Source organism: Temnothorax nylanderi, unplaced genomic scaffold, assembly GCF_030848795.1.
Source record: "Temnothorax nylanderi isolate EJ_2023f unplaced genomic scaffold, tnyl_v1.0 TNYL_tig0061_pilon, whole genome shotgun sequence".
Classification (NCBI taxonomy): domain Eukaryota; kingdom Metazoa; phylum Arthropoda; class Insecta; order Hymenoptera; family Formicidae; genus Temnothorax; species Temnothorax nylanderi.
This window is the reverse complement of record NW_027249123.1, coordinates 185,992-202,910: the sequence shown is the minus strand read 5'-3', so window position 1 is coordinate 202,910 and position 16,919 is coordinate 185,992. Positions and strand designations below refer to the sequence as shown.

Genomic DNA, 16,919 nt, shown 5'->3' with positions numbered 1-16,919 from the left:
TCAGAACACAATGCTGGAAATAATCTCATAGGTTAATGCAAATATTATAATATTTTTCGATATCCGGGAGCTATTTTGTACTGTCTTTTATTTATGAAGTCTTGTGCTGGTTTTGATCTATTTAAGGAAAGAGTTGTCCTTTATTCATGCAAAACCATTCATTCTACAAGAAATTATTTATTTTTTAATTATGTAGACGCGATTATATTAGATTTTTTGCTGTATATGTTATTATTATCAAGATACACATCGCGAAGTGATAAAGTAATACATATCAGCGATACTTTATTCGCACCAAATGTACTTATGTAACGTACATATTTATGTAACGATCAATATCTGTCTGTGTGTACACATACAGAATTTCTATTCTAAATTTGTGTTTTACTTATATCTTGTTATTTAACTGTGTCCTATATATAGCATTCTAGATTTCGTCAAAACGTTTTTGTTTTATTACCGTTAGGTTAATGATCTAGAAATCTTTTATCTTGCAGCATCATATTTCACTGTTCTTTCTATAATATAATGGAGCTTAGCCATTTCTTTTTTTTTTTCTCTCTTTCTTTCTCTTTCTCTCTCTCTCTCTTCATTTATGAAATATGTTTATTTCTGCACCTATTAAAAAATAATTTAGCTTATTTCTGACGAAATATTCGTGAAAAGAATCATATTTTACTTATCATATTACTGTATTTAAAGAATTCAAAGGTATTATGTTGCACGCTGTAATTACATTTACTATCGGAATAATTTTACGCGCATTAAAAATTCTTTTTAAAAAATATGGAATTATGGTGACTAAAATTTTAAAGCAGAAACCGTAAAATTAAAGAGTCAGCACAAAAGTCATCGCACGAGTGATTCTTATGTGTGGATAGATATGCTGATATATACTCATATACACATATATACATATACAGTTATGTGCAAATAATAGCACCGGCTGAAAAAAATAAAAATTCTAAATTTTAACAAATTCCATTTTTTTATTGATCTTTTTGTAATAATAAGATGTTATATGTTTCTATTAACTGATGTATATTTAATAAATAAAATAAAGTAATTTTTATTTAATTAATTTTAAAATTTAGAATTTTTTCATTTTTTTAGCCGGTGCTATTATTTTGCACATAACTGTATAGATAGAATATATGGAAATGACGCACGCACAACCGCCAACGTAGTCATCAAGAACACTCAATTAAAATATGTAAGGGATGAGAGAGAGGAGAGAGAGAGAGAGAGAGAGAGAGAGAGAGAGAGAAAGGGAGAGAGAAATCGAGGCAGGGGGAGAACACAGAACGGATGTGACAAAACCACTGCGGGGCGCTTACGAACTAGTCATAAACGTGGTGAGCCAGTGGCCATTACGAGACAAATGTTCGTCGTGGGAGAGGTGAGTTACCGGCATTACCGCGAACACTGCGGCGTTTACTTTGGGCTCTAAAACATTTTGCGCCTAACGGCCTCCAACTCCCCGCTATTATGAATATAAATCTACTCCGCCGTGGCTTCCCGCCCGCGCAAACCCACGTTCTCTTCGGTATCCGACAATTACACCAACCATGCGTTATGCGCGCCTGCGAAAATGAGCGCGTAACGCGCGTCGGAGCACCACTCGCTTCCACCTGTGTACGTGAAAGCCTCGATAATAAAAAAAAAAAGCAATATCAAATGGACGTAACGCGTCTACCTGACGTAATGCGTCCTTGATCGCATCGCAACGCACTACGATTGAAGGTGCCGAGCGAGCGCGTAACGAGGCGAGCGAGATATGAAGAGATCGACTGTCCCGTATTCTGTCCCTCGTTACGTTCGACTGACTGGTCTGAAGGTACGATCGCGCGTCTTTCGGGGTACGAGATCACGCGCCTTTCAGGTGATATTTATTTTGCTCGCGTCGCTATTCGCTCGTTCGGTGAAAAATGCACGCAGCGGGCGCGTGATCTAGCGAGTCGCTCGAATTTCCGTTTGAACTTCAAACAATATGAATGACATATAAATGCGCAGCAATATTTAAATAAACGATAAATTGAAATAACATCAAGGATATTTGCAATTGAAAATAAAATGAAAGCAATTAAAATGTAAGTAAAAAGAAAACAGTTTAAATGCATCTTAAATGTCAATATTTTATTTGAGCATTTACATAGTAAATTATAATTTTCTGTTTGCGTTATATAAACAGTGAAACACTGTCGAAAAACAGATAAAGAAATAATTATCTCTCGATATCTTTATTAGAGATAAAGAAATTGACCGTTGAAAATAAAACATATGCAAGGTGTATATTTTCAGTATAACATCAGATATTTCTTTACTTCTATTAACAAGAACAAAAGTTATAAAAAAAGAAGATCATAAAATTTTAATATCTATGTTAATAATTTTATTTGTTCTATGCGATATTTGAATGCAACATTTATGTTTCCGTTTGCAATAAAAATGATAAAGGATCGTGAAGTTAGTAGCTGATACTGCACCTTTATATCTGCTTTAGCGAGTGAAAGAAGAAAAAGCAAGGGAATAAGCGTAGAAAGCGCTGAAAAGTGCACCTATCGCGTCACTCGCACGTCGATTACTTGCAGTACCTCTATATCTCTGTGCTTTATATCGGTCACGACGTGACAAAGTGGTGCTTACTTTGCCTTCTTGAACGGCCATCCGTCCGGTACGCTCCGTTGCGATCCGCCCGACGTTGAAACACCCTCCTGTTTCTGCTGCGGAATGCACTTGTCGTCCGCCTGCATGTTGCTCCTGCCGGTTCACCTCTTAACGATCTCCCGATTTTGCGTTTACTCGCTTACTGCCGTTCGCTCTCACACCAAAAGACACGCTTCGCGCTCACCGAATTTGTCTTATCGACGTGCCCGACCGAGGAAACGCCTGATAAAAGCATATCGCCGATAATACTCGACCATAATCTACGGCACCTCCGTGCCTATCGAGGACAGTTAAACGGCATATCGTTGCACATCACGCGCGCTGCAGATTTCGCAGACGCAGATTTTTGCGGACGTTCTCTGAAATTCGGCACTTTTTGCGCACACGTTGCGGATATAGATTCCAATTGCGAATGTATAGCGAACAGCATATATCGGAATGGAAATTGGCATTGATTGTTTAGGAAAACGCCAGATAAGGAACGTTAATGTTTATCATATCCGATGTGTGTCGCAGGCGGGCAAGAAAAAGATCATTTCCCTGAAACATAATAACCAAGAGCTTTAACATCTTTCGATGATTGCGTAATTATGTGAGAGGGTATTTCGTACGTTTATCATTAAACTTTATTACTTTAATTTTGTTACATTACGTGTTATTCCTTATATTACATATTTTCTCTTACTACAGATAATAATCGTCAATGATATCTCGAGTGAGCAATTTTCGTGTTGAAAAATTAAAGAGAGTATCTTGGCTGGCGATTTTTTTTCTCTCTTCGCGAGATATCGCGTATCCAACTAGAACTTCGAGTTTTCGTTTTTGCTCGATATCACTAACCAAGTCATCGCTTTCCTCCTACAATTTCATGCTGAGGATATCGGAGTTTGTAACGTGTTTGGTCGGCATACGGCTGCTCGCTATTACGGGCTGCGTTTCAGGGCTCCGGGCGTTCTACTTTACCGCTATACTTACTTGGCGATCGACCGTGTCGTGTGGCCCCGCAGTTAATCCATAACGGTATTTGAATTGACGATGCATGGCTTTTAGTATGATAATGACGAGTGTGCTTTATGGGTGTTCTTGCGCGAAAGGAAATCGGCACTTCCCAGCCGGGTGTTGTGGTGCCGGGTCGTCGAATCCTGAAATAGGGACGCGTACTCGAGCGAATCAATCGGCTTTCTATGGGGTGAAGGAATACCCAAGCGTACGTAGTCGTATAATAAAAAAAAACCGGATATCAGCGGTATTTAAGCGTGAAAGCGCCGCCTTCGTACATTGCCGTGGGGATTTATGCGCACGAGTTTGTCCCAACCGCCACCTTACGTGTTGACCTCTTAAACTCCATTTAAGGGGTCGTTCATTACAACACGTAATCGGTATTCGTGACAGCGAAGGAAGATATAATAATCTGGAAATCGTAATAATTTTTGTATAAAAGTCTGGAATGATATTATTATAATTTTGTGGGGATAATTGATTATGAGAGTTACGACGCGCGCACAACATTTCCGATATTTTATTTTTGTTGATGATTCTCCTGTATCGATTAAAATTCTTATTGAAATATTATTGGCCGAATGCACATCGTCGAATGGGCGTTTTTCATTAATTTTCCGCAGAAAATGAAAAGCGGCAGTTTTTATTCGCGAATCGCCAGCGGTAGTAGAGCGCAGCTGTCGTTTTCATCAAAGCTCGGGAGTGGGTTGAGTCGAGTGGGCCGATGGACGGAAATGTCCATTTGCTCGTTGCTTACCCTAGAGCGCTGAAAGTGACGTGCGGTTCCTAGACAGCGGTGACATACTTCGACCCATATCCTGTTACCCAACGAAAATCGCCAGTCATGACACATAGAGGCGACGCGACGTCCACTTACATCGGAATTTCTCTTTACTTCGAAACTTATCATTCCTCCCTCGATGCTCCTGACGTTCGCGGAACTTGATGTATGGCAATGCCTTATTTTCTGTTTACCACGGCCGTGTTAACCATGTGAGCAAACAGCAAAATTACGGCATTGTAAAGCGAAGCAAATGGTAGCACAACTGAAATTTACTTGAATTTAAGCGAATTATTTCTAAGTTCCCATCAATAGTCGCAAGCTTCAACGTCGAAAGAGATATTTTGTCAATGTGAAATGATCACTGTGTAATAGACCCAGATTATTATTATCTATCTGAATTTAATACGCGAGCAAAATATCGTTTCTCTTAATTATAAAATATTGTAATTGCTTCTGCGATTGTAAGCGATTACAAAATTCAAGAGTATTCCGTATTTGCAATTTCAAGTTTTATGGAGATATGAACAGAAATAAAAGTGTACATTTCATTTAATTTTTTACGTGCGTCAGCAGAATTTTGCGGAAGGGAAATTAAAAGATCCGCAAATGAAATGAAGTGCGGACCGTTTTGACCTAGTTCTATACGTGATACAATTTACTGAAAAATACAGTTTTCTTCGCATATAGAAGTAAAAATCTCTCAGATCACGAATTCGTGTTAATCGATTACGCGACAATATGCAATTAATCTCTGTTATCTTGTTTCCAGACGTACAACATGGACGCGCAAGTTGGCGAATCGTCGGCATGCGCGACGGCACTGCTCTGCGGAGTTAAAGCCAATTACGAGACTGTTGGTCTGGATTCATCGGCACGTTTCGAGGACTGTTACTCCAGTTTGGAGGCGCGCGTTCCTTCGCTTATTAATTGGGCCCAGGATCAAGGTGAGTCTGCATATCGATACGACGATATAGCGTGGGATTAATATTTAAGTAGCCGCGCAAACGAGACAAAAGTATGTAGAAACTTCTCAGTTTATTTTTTATTATTTTAAGTATACAGATATACGGCGTTAATTTCTTGATGAATTTAGAATCATTGCAGCATTGATCTATAAGAAAATAAAATTCGAACACTTTCGCAAAGGCAGCCAGTATCGATAATTAGAAGAAGAAAGGGTAATAAATGATTTATAATATATACATCTTTGGCATATACAGATTAATCTTTCTAATCGGGTCGTTACTTTCTACCGAATTTCATGGCGCGGCGTTTACGATCCTGCGATCTCGTCATTATGAACAAACGTAATTAATCTGCGCATACATCCAATTTGCCAGGGACGGGCGTTAAAACGATTAAACTGCCCAAACACGGCACACGATTAAATGTCCACGTATAAATTGAATTCGCGCTTGCGCGCGCCTCACGCCGCGCCGCACCGCACATGCGGCGCACATCGTATTCTTGGCGCGGCGCTTGACCGGAAGCCGATATCTAATTTACGGCTGGCGCTAATTGCACAAGCTAGAGCGATTCTGCCTAATGGAAGATTTCACGTGCTGTTTATTAAATCGCGCCCCCGTACACACGAGAATATTCTGGACGCATGGCTACCGAACTTTCGCAGTTTCATGGCCCGCAGTTCGAAGTTCGGGTGTTTACGGCTTTGCGCATATACGCGCGTTATGCGCTAATTAACATACTTGCCGGGAAACAGATTAGAAAGTTTGAAAATTTTTAACGCTCAATTGTTACACACTTTCGCGTTACGTAGCACACCGACGCGTCGATGCATACCTTAAACAAATCGTAAGATTTTAATATTTTTGATTTGTTTAAATCACAAATCACACAAACTAAACGCTAAATGATAATGGGATTTTGTATGATAATATTTCTTATTGCGAACATTAATTAGACATCATATTTTCTCGTGATTTAAACTATTAAATAATATCGATAAAAGAGAAAGTGCGCCTTCAACGCAGATATTAAAATAAAATTTACTATTGCACATTCTCTATACACACAAAGAAACTGTGATATAAAAATCACAATTTTTTGAACATTGGATATCTGTATTTATATAAAAATGTATAAATTGCCGTTTAGCACGTGTCAACATTAAGGCGATCGACAGGAATCCTTGTTGTGTCCACAAGTTGTAATTTACACGCTTCAATTTTCTAGAAGACAATAATCCCGGAGCACTCCGCGTAATCAGTTCGTCTGTGATGTCAAGCTATTCAGGAGGCGCATCGTGGCGTAAGGAAATCCACGTGGGCGCGCGTTGCACGTCAAAGACGAGCACGGCATTCGAAACGGTCGTTTTGTCGACGACAATAGAAAATGCAATTAGAGAAAAGCGAAACGGCGTTCGCGACGATGTTGGCCAGCGTCGTCAAAGGCATCGTTGTTACACGACATTGTCTACGTGCTGGATAAATCGTACGAACCATAATAGCGTTTTATTACGCCGCGCCGTAACTAAAACGGCGCTGTAAAGCTAAATCAAAACTGTCGACGTGTACATATGTATATATACACTATATGTATGTACGCAAGTATATGTATATAATATATATTGCTACAGAGATTTGCTGGGTGTCTGTTGCAGAAGTAATTATCGACGATACCGTTGTAATTGCTTCTACCGCCAAATTGTAAGTTTATGAGTGAGCGTGCTGGCGATGGCGGCGAATTAACGTTACACTCTCCCGCGCTTCTGCGCGGTCATTAGTAATCGCTTACGGTTTGTTTGCGATGGCCGGTCGCTGCAAAGAACGACGCGCGAACGAGCGAGCGCGCCGCGGTGTAATCTGCTTGTAATGTAATTTCTTGCTTACGCCGAGGTAGAGAAGCGCAGATGTTCGTGAATCTCTCGCGCGTGTTGAATAAATAATAAACACCGGCGGAATACACGTTACGCGGTATCCATATACGCAAAGCGTTACGAGCTCCAACGACGCATTAGTTTATCTAACGAGTTTATCTAACCTTCGCTACCTTATTACATCCTCTCGCTCGGCTCTCTCTCCAGTAAATATCTTTCTACTCGCAAACTCGAACACCTCCTGTTGACGGGTGAGAAGTGAGAAGTGGCTAATTGAAAGCACGATCTTGCTGCCAATTACGGAGGTGTAATGTCATCGCGATTGTCGGTGGAATCGAGGCCAATGGAGTTTAATTTTTTCCTTACCAAGGCGCGCGGGTATATTGCGATGTATCGCGACAGGGCCCGGCGGCCACGTATCGTTTCCGTGCTCGTATCTACGGTAACAAACAGCGGCATTGTGTTTTTGAGCAGTTGACACGTTGCCAGAACCGGCCGGCGTGACCCCGGCAATATGTATGCGAGTATACGCGTTGCTGACACGCGCGCCACCGGGCCCGTTGTATGTACATGCGGGCATGAAAGGACGAGCTTGCTTTGGCACGATCATTAAGATGAATGGCCCAGCTGATTAATCGCGCGCCGTTTGCCGCTGACACCCCTGGCTTTCCGCGCGGCCGCGCCGCGGCTTTTTAGCCCTCTCGTCGGCGGTTTGTCACGTTCTTTAGAGCGACGCCGACGCTGCGACGCGAGGTACGTGTGATGCACGGGCAGCGATGGAAATTCGACGTCGGATGAACGAGAAGTGGGGAATTGAAAACAGAGGAGACAGCGGAAAAACGATGGCGGGAGATAGCGGAGATAATAAAGGCGGATAATTGAGAGCGAACGGTACGGTTATCTATCACTCGAGGAATAATCGTCGTTCTCCTGCAATAAGGCGAGAAACGAGGGATATTAAAACAAACGTTGAAGAAACGAAATGAAATAGGGAGGGAATTAGGATGGATGAGGATATTTTCCTCTTTTATATATTTTATTCATCGCGTGATATATGTTCATTATATCTATATTTTCTTTATTAATTTACTGTGGCAGAGATATTTCTTGTGTTTATCGCGACTGCGATATAATTATATCAATTTTGACGTATATATATTTTCTTCTTTTATATGTTTTACTTTTTATCTTATGATATATATTTATTCTACATGTATATCGATATTTTCTCCGTCAATTTACTATAGCAGATATATATTTCTTGCACTTATTGAGTCTGCGTGTGATTCCAATACCGTTAAGTATCGACACTTTAAAATAAAGTATTATCGGATCGATATCCGATTCCATAGAGCGGATCGGTAGAAAGTGTCTATACCCTGTTAGATGTAAACCCGGAGATTCGAAATGTCATTTCCCGATATCGCGATTTCGCTAAGGAGTTCGCGCATTAAAGCGACTTCGCTCACGAAAGGGATAAGTTGCGGCGGAATAAGGGTCCCTGTTCTCGAGTTGCGGCGCGACTTACTACGGTCCATTTCGCGCATCTCGAGGGGCGAATCGGGATTCCACCAGTTCTCTCATTCGGCGCTCCGGAACTCCTTGAATTATCATCTTGAATCGCGGGTCGTGCACGACCTACGAAATCGCACCATCGTCTTCTCGCCCATCGGAAAGCGGGGAACGAATTGGGTACGACCGCGGAGAATCCGGCGGACGATCCCGCAGGAATATTTACGTTCGCGAATCGCCGACCCGAGAACATCTTGATGTAGGCCACCTCATTCCCTTTCGACGAAATTTATGGGCACGCATAAAAAAAAGACCAATAACGTTGGCTGAATTTTTTCGCCATTTTGGCGTTAAGAATGGGCCGCTCGGGCGTTTCCATATTCCTTGAACATATTCCGTGAACATTCGGGAACGATTTTGGGAACTTTCCTCGCAAAAATTCGACCGGTACACCAGCTGTTTTCACAACTTTTTAATTTGAAACTTCAGATAACTCGACAGCTAAGCCTCAAATTAAATTCCTTTTAAAGTAAAGTCACTTGAAGTTAACGAAGCAACAAAGTTCTGTCGTACCCTCACGCTGTTACTAGAAGTCTTTGCTGCCTGCCAAAATAATTTAATTTCCGAAACAGGATATATAATTAAATATCTCTTTAATGACTTCGATGTTTTTGTAACAAGGTTTTCTAAACTTTCGCTACTGAATTTCAATTATTTGAAGAATCTGAAAAGAAGGACGGATAACTCGTGTAAAAGTTTCATCATGCTTGCATAATACACTCAACTTACTAATAACTATTAATTTTTATTATGATATTAGTATTAATGCATCGTATAATTCGTATAACATTGCAGCTGTTTTAATATCTTTTTAAAGATATGTTCAATTTAATTGCATGTGGAATTTGTAATATACACTCCTTTCGAACGGAAATTTATATCTTAATACATATATGTCGTAAGTTAATATCTTTTTCATCGTTATTATCGTTATATCGTTAGTATTCTATTCTTATACGAAATATAATTGACTTCGTTTCTCCTCAAATTAGATTCCGTGATGATGCAGCATGTGGTTTCAAAATTCTAATCTTTCGGATTAGTATTAACAATTTCGCTCTCCGAGAAGTAACATAACGTTATGAATTAAACGGGATCACGTAGAGATAATTTCGAGTAGGGATGTCGAGATCAAAGCGTACCTCGGATCTTTAATGAAGGACCACGCATCGACACACTCGGGTCGATTAGCATCGAACCACCCACGCTAGAGCCACTCCCGTAATTACTGACCCCAGCAGAGAGCTTGCACATGTTGCACAAGCTCTGCCAACTTAATTCCTTAGCCCATTCGCGCTAAGCGAAACCTGCGAGACGGCTGCCAAGATTATTGCGCACACTCGTGTAATTAAAATGCGATCTATGAGTCGGACGGCGTGTTGCAACTCCAATTTTTCGATCGTGCGTGTGGCCGAGCTTCCAAACATAACATTCCTACTTTTAACCTTAAATGTAATCGATTACTACACCTACGTGTAATATAAATCTGAAAAAATATTTTATATAGTTATATCTCTGTCTTCTGAAGATAAAATTGCACTTGGAATATTGCGTAATAAGTGCGTGAATTTAGATCTTTAAAAGAGAAAATATTTTTTAAATCTTTATATATACTCGTCGAGAACAGTGAGAGTATTAATAGTTTTAAGTAGGGGAACGGGGGTAGCCCCGGATAGTGGGTAGCCCCGGACATTATTGAAATTCAAGTATCTCGCGTATCTATGGCCATTGTTTAAACATTCTGCATATGTCGAGATACGCAGAAGGGCATATTAGAATGTTTAAGCAATAGCCATAGATACGCGGGATATTTGAATTTCAATAATGTCCGCCGGGCTATCCACCTGTTCGGGGCTACCTCCCGTTCCTCCATTTGGAAATTATTGTATACACGAAGGCGTGTAACCGTAATAGAATGTTAAATATTTGTCGGAAGAGGAATGAATCCCAGTGGATTTTGAAAGATTCAGGCCTTCATCGAGTATTTACACTTCGAGTAGTCTAGTGACTCTAGTGTAACCGCATTGCGGCTAGGTATAACGATACAAGATTCGAGATTCCTCTAAATAATACATCGACCGACCTTGCCTGGTAATAATCTATGGCTGTAACCTTCTCGGCTCAGTTCGACATTCTAAAATCCACTTCGCCCTCCAATGAAGTATAAATCGTGCTGATTCGCCTCGGGGGTCGCTACTCGGGGAATTTGTCTTCCGGGTCTACGTCAGTGACGGTGCACGCTTGGCCCGCTTAAACGCGATAAAGTCAGACGCGGATACGAACGACCGCGAGGATCCGAAGGGGTGATTTACGAAAGCACGTACGCGCCGGAAACTTCGCTGGTAGAACAAGGAGAAAGAGGGAAAAAGAGATAGAGATCGAAATATAAAGAGAGATAGAAAGAGAGAGAAAAAAAAGAGGAGGAAAAAGAGAAAAATATACTGCGAAGAGAGGCAATAATTCGATTTTTCTGATCGCAGGCAAATCGACGGGGCTGGTTACAACCACCAGGGTTACACACGCGACACCGGCGGCTCTTTATGCACATGCGGCCAGCCGTTACTGGGAGGACGACGGTAAAGTGCCACCTGCTGCACGTACCTCTTGCAAAGACATCGCGCGTCAGCTGCTCGAAGACGAGCCCGGCTGTAACATCACGGTACGTAATAATATCCTAGTGTTCATATGGCGAGAATATTCGATACTTTTCGCACTTTATGTAAGTTCGATGGCTATATTTTTCTGGATGTAGTTAGCAAACTCCAGTATTCGAGAAGTAGAGATTAAGTACCAGAACTCCGTTTTGGTATTTACTACTTAATATCCTTATTTTACACGTCATCTTCCAATTGTAGCCGTGAATTAAATCCATTACATTACCATTTCATAGCGTTTTACAAAATTTTTAATAACTGCGAGTATCTTGATGTTCCAATATTTCAAATAACATTAAATTCGACAGATATTACTTTTAGTTTAAATCTTTCACGCAAACCGCAAAAATGATAAAATTTAAATGATTATTTGCGAACGAGCGCGTTTCGTACGAAACAGATAGGTATAACGTTCTCTCGTTGCATTGCGATAAAATTAAAAAATAAAGTGTTTAGATGTTCTGTTGTCCGTTTCGCGACAAGTTGAAAGGTACGACGCGACGGGTTGAAGATACAAAGCCTGTCCGATACGATTACATTCGCCAGATCGCCAAATGACGTATAGAGGTTTTCACGGTTATGATTCGTTCCTGCATACGAGTGGACATAAAACCCGTATCGGGGCTCGTTCGTCTCCTTTATCACGCTTTATTGCGCCTTCTATCTTGTATCGGTAGACATAAAACATATGCCTTGCAGTTTATTCACGTCTTTTATCACGTGATGCTTGTTCCGCATCTTTTTCTCTCAATCAAATCAGCGACACGAACGGAGAATAGATTACTAAGTATAGTATTGAAGTAAAAACTATTTATGTGAGAGAAAAATCTGAACTTTTTATACTCTGAAAATATTTTTTCGTGGAATTCTTTTATCGGAAAATTTAGAAATCTAGGCTGATTACAATTGGAAAGACACATCGCGTTCGTGTTATAAATAAAATATTGAATGACCAAACATTTGCATATTAAAAACGAAGGAAAAGTGCATCATAGGTAATGGACAAACTAAGCGACAGGATTAATTAGCGATCTTTACTTTTTGGAATAACTTGTGCTATTTTTCGAAAAAGCGTCTTTGCTTCGAAGTCTGAATGAAGCAAAGAAGTCCGCGGGCGATTTCATTGGTGCGCTGCTTCCCGACAAAGTTGAGGCGAAACTTTCTTTCTCATTAAAGTCGGTTCCGCGTGTCTCGTCACGAATAGGTGGAATCAGAGACCGAGAAGTACGGCGTTTCGGGTAAAAATTTAAATCTTTTGATTCGATGGAGGGTATCTTATCAAACAAACCGAGTGACAATTCGGAAAGATTTTTATTCACCGAAATTTTATCGAATTTTATCAAATAAAAAATTATATAGGTATAAAAACTATACATCATAATAAAAAAATGTGTTATTTTTATCCCAATAAATCGATATAGGTGATACTTGGTGGTGGCAGACGCCACTTTGTACCAAAAGTGACTTTGGATCCCGAAGAGCCGGATAAAGAGGGCAGGCGATTGGACGGTCGAAATCTCATTGAAGAGTGGTCCAGAAATAATCGTAAGAGGAACATAGTCGCGAAATACGTTGCCAACAAGGAGCAATTTGAAAAGGTGGACACGCGAAGAGTGAGCCGATTGTTAGGTAATTAATAGTAACAAATTTTAATACATTTACATCTCTTTATACTTAGATTTAATTTAATGACTGATTTATCGGCCACTGAATTATTATTACATCACATAAAAATCTAATGTCAATTATTAATTATTATAAAATTAAGGCTATTAAGGCTATTGAATAAATGGGCCACGTAGTGATTTTAAATTATGTAATCAACAGTGGTGTTTTTTCTAAATATTTTAAATTTTATTATTATTCAATAAATACCCTAACATTATTGGTGTTTTCATAATATTGGACAATTATTCTCTCTCATTTTGCTGAACAATCTCGATTGCGCCACTTGTGTGATCTTGTGAATAATATAATAGAAATTCAGAATATCCTAACTAAGTTATATATGCATGGTTAGCTAATCACGTTGGAATTTAATCATGTTGGAACATACTGAATTAGCTTATTCTGCAATCGAGTCTGTGTTTCGCAAATTAATTAGGCAGCGTTATAATGTATCTTGTTTAATTCGTAGAAAAATTATTTTACATGTTTGTTAGGATCTTACACTAGCTGTGAGAATTATCATAAAATTTGATAAATTTAATTACAAAATTTAGGAACATTGAATTTATTAAAATTTTATGAATTAAAGGTTTCAAATATTTATTCCTTTTTCCACTGTCCGACTTTAATTTTTTCACTATTTAATTTATTGATTTAATTAAGTAATTAAATTAATTGAAATCTTTTAGTATAAATAGCATTCTCGTACCAAGTTTTATAGAAAAATATTATAATAACGTTTAATATTTCCTTTACCAGTTTAACAGTTTAATTTGCATTAAAAAATGCATTTATCAAATAATGGACTTCGAATTTGCAGAATGCACGAGTGTCGCGATGACTTTCAAGAATTTAATTTTATCGGCCATTCGTGCTTTAGATCTGGGCATAATGTGATTAGCTGTTGCATTGTATTAATTGCACGCTGTTGTCAGTTCCGTAATCAGTGTATTAATTATTAGACATTCAGTATTCGGGATATGAAATTACGTCGTGCCTATCGATTGCTATTGATGATTTCTCTGTGTGTATCTGGCTAATAAGATAGAATGTTAATTATTGATCAATGGAACGAATTTTGAGTTATTGTTACGTCATGTACAATCAATTAATGTCAGCCAGCAATAGTAATGTGTGAAAAGTATGATAACGTAGTCAAAACGAGTGTATATACATCCGAAATAAATTTATTAATACAGTAAATTATAAGGGACAAGATATAAATAATCTCGAGTAAACAATAAAATAACAATTGCAAAATGTAACGAAATATTAATTTATATATAATATAAAACACATGTTTTAATCTATTAATTTATAAATGATCAGTTAGGTTTTTTTTTTTTTTAATAGTTTATTGTAGATTTTATAAGTTCTGTGATTGTAATGACCCTCTCTATGCTTGTTCTTTATATTTTATGTATTTTATATGTTTGCTTTTATCTTGTACGATGTTTTTATGTTTTCCTTTGCGTTTCCTCACATTTGTCCATAAGGTTCCGAACTTATTTCCGCGTAACACGATCCGATTACTTGCCGAGACTTATTTTCCTCGTCCCAGGTCTCTTCGCCTATTCTCACATGGACTTCGACGTCGACCGGAACACGAACGACACTGGCGATCCTTCTCTGGCTGAGATGGCGATTAAGGCGCTTCGGATACTGGCGAACAATCCCGAGGGATACTTCCTCTTCGTGGAGGGTAAGTCAGAAGTTACGACATCAGAGAGAAAGAGCCACTTACAACTTTGTTCGCGGCGGCGAAAGGAGTAACAGTCGCGAAATACATTTCCAGCGAGATATCAACACCGAGAGTTGGTTTGAGGCATCACTCTGAGAAATGAGAGTTGCCGCTCCCCTACACACGCGACGACGCATTTGCATGTGACCGTTCCTAAATACAAAACTCGCAATTCTGGAGAAGAGATACATTGTAACAATAATTTTGTGTTAAAACTTGGACGGAGAATATTTTTTAATACTATCTCTTAGTGATTTCATTGCTTGTGAATTAATGCGATTAAGATAGCTTGTTTGCAACGCAATTTTAGCATCGTATAAAACACGTACATCACATTCCTGAATACAAAACTCGCAATTCTCGAGAAAGGAGATCTTGTAATAAAAATTTTGTGCTAAAACTTGAGCGGAGAATTTTTTAATATTATTTTTCAGTGACTTTTATTGCCTGAAAATTAATGCGATTGAGATTATTCGCCTGCTTCGCAATTTTAGCGCCATAAAACGCATCACATTTATTATCTCACGTTATTTAAAATTGAAAGCAAAATAAAATAGTCGTTTCTTACCAGCGCATGTGTATCTGCGAAATTACAGGTTCAAGTAATATGCTATTATATTAGCAGCCATATTTGATATAAGCTTTGAAACACATACAAACTCACATTTATCGAAGAACTACTATCGCCGTGAACGAGCCTTCCACGCTTTTATAGCAGTTGACCGCTTCCTCAATGCGGTTATGGTTTCCGATGTGCGTATTTCAGAAGATTAATTTCCATATTTACATTCTGTGCACATATCTGGTGTCTCTAATACGAATCGCAATTCTTGTAGATTAGTGTTTCTCAAACAGTATGTTGTACGACATATTTCGTGAAGTTTTGCTATTTGAATTTTATTTTCGTGCCCCTCAAAAAATAATGTTCCTATATTTTATTAATACATAAATTCTACTTTATCTATAAAAAAGCGACTATTTTCTGTTATGAAAATAATGCGTGATTAATATACCTGACGTGGCACAGAAAATCGAATGAGAACATAAGAATTAATTAGTTGTCAACCTGCGTGACAAAAACAAATAATATATTCGGCTGAAGATGAATGATGATGATCGATGAATGTGCAGTAACATCAGAATTCATGATGACATCCGACCGCAGGTTGTTCCATCGATCTAATGTCGCCAGGGGGGCAAGTAGGGTTCGCGTAGGTACGAAATGGCGGAGAGATTAAAAAAAGCAATAAATGACGTGCGGGGGAAAAAAAGCATTTGCAATTCAATGCGGCTGTCCGACGTGTGAAAGCGACGCGCTTTTATGCGCGTTCGCACATCCCAAATTTCGATTTAGTCAGCAATACAATAAACCGCGGTTATATATGAGCGTCGAGTGCATTAGGATAAATCATTTTCTACGTATTCGGATTGTTTGATTCTGTAAATCGAGGACGCGCACGGGTTGTCAGCGAGTTGTTTCGGCGATTTCGGAAAAACCATCGACGTGTCGAAGATGACAAATAGCGGACAATTCATAATGGGAATGAATCATGAACTAACGTAACGATGGATGGCAAAAGCCAAAAGTGTGGATCATTTTTATAAAGAATCCTAAAATTATATGGCTTTTCACGGACAAGCCGTTTTATACAAAACGGAATTTTTAAATGAAAATTAAAATGAACATTGTCTTTTTTCCTAGCTTAAATGTTCAGTTTTAACATTGAGTTTTGGATTAAAAGTAAAATTGTATAGATTATTTTTTTATTTTTTTGAAACCAACAGAACAAAATTCACCTCGCTTGAAATAACGTACTGACTTTAAATATGTTAAATTCCGGTCAAGTAGATATACATACATCCAATAGTATTAGACGATATCTATCGATATTTATAATCTTGGACAACTTTATCAGTTATAGAACCTTTTTGTTTCAATCTATTAATAGCTTTTGCAAATTTAATTTCCACTTTCGTAATATGTCAGTCACACATGAC

At 38.7% G+C, this 16,919-nt stretch overlaps 2 protein-coding genes across 4 annotated transcripts in view; one reads left to right on the top strand and one right to left on the bottom strand.

Moving 5' to 3' along the window:
* The window catches only part of LOC139773388 (caspase-1), a 33,832-nt gene extending 30,982 nt beyond the window's left edge, over positions 1–2,850 (bottom strand). Inside the window, exon 1 of one of the 3 annotated variants that reach the window (XM_071707807.1) lies at positions 2,647–2,850. In XM_071707807.1, the coding sequence (XP_071563908.1) occupies positions 2,647–2,753 (107 nt within the window). In that variant the 5' untranslated portion in view covers positions 2,754–2,850. Of the gene's footprint in view, positions 1–1,696; positions 1,847–2,486; positions 2,508–2,646 lie in introns of those variants that run through there. The other 2 variants (XM_071707810.1, XM_071707809.1) reach the window with 2 other exon arrangements.
* The window catches only part of LOC139773387 (alkaline phosphatase), a 174,055-nt gene that overhangs the window by 113,233 nt on the left and 43,903 nt on the right, over positions 1–16,919 (top strand). The window contains exons 3-6 of the mRNA XM_071707806.1: positions 5,220–5,394; positions 11,339–11,517; positions 12,934–13,141; positions 14,742–14,882. Of these exons, the coding sequence (XP_071563907.1) occupies positions 5,220–5,394; positions 11,339–11,517; positions 12,934–13,141; positions 14,742–14,882 (703 nt within the window). The remainder of the gene's footprint in view (positions 1–5,219; positions 5,395–11,338; positions 11,518–12,933; positions 13,142–14,741; positions 14,883–16,919) is intronic.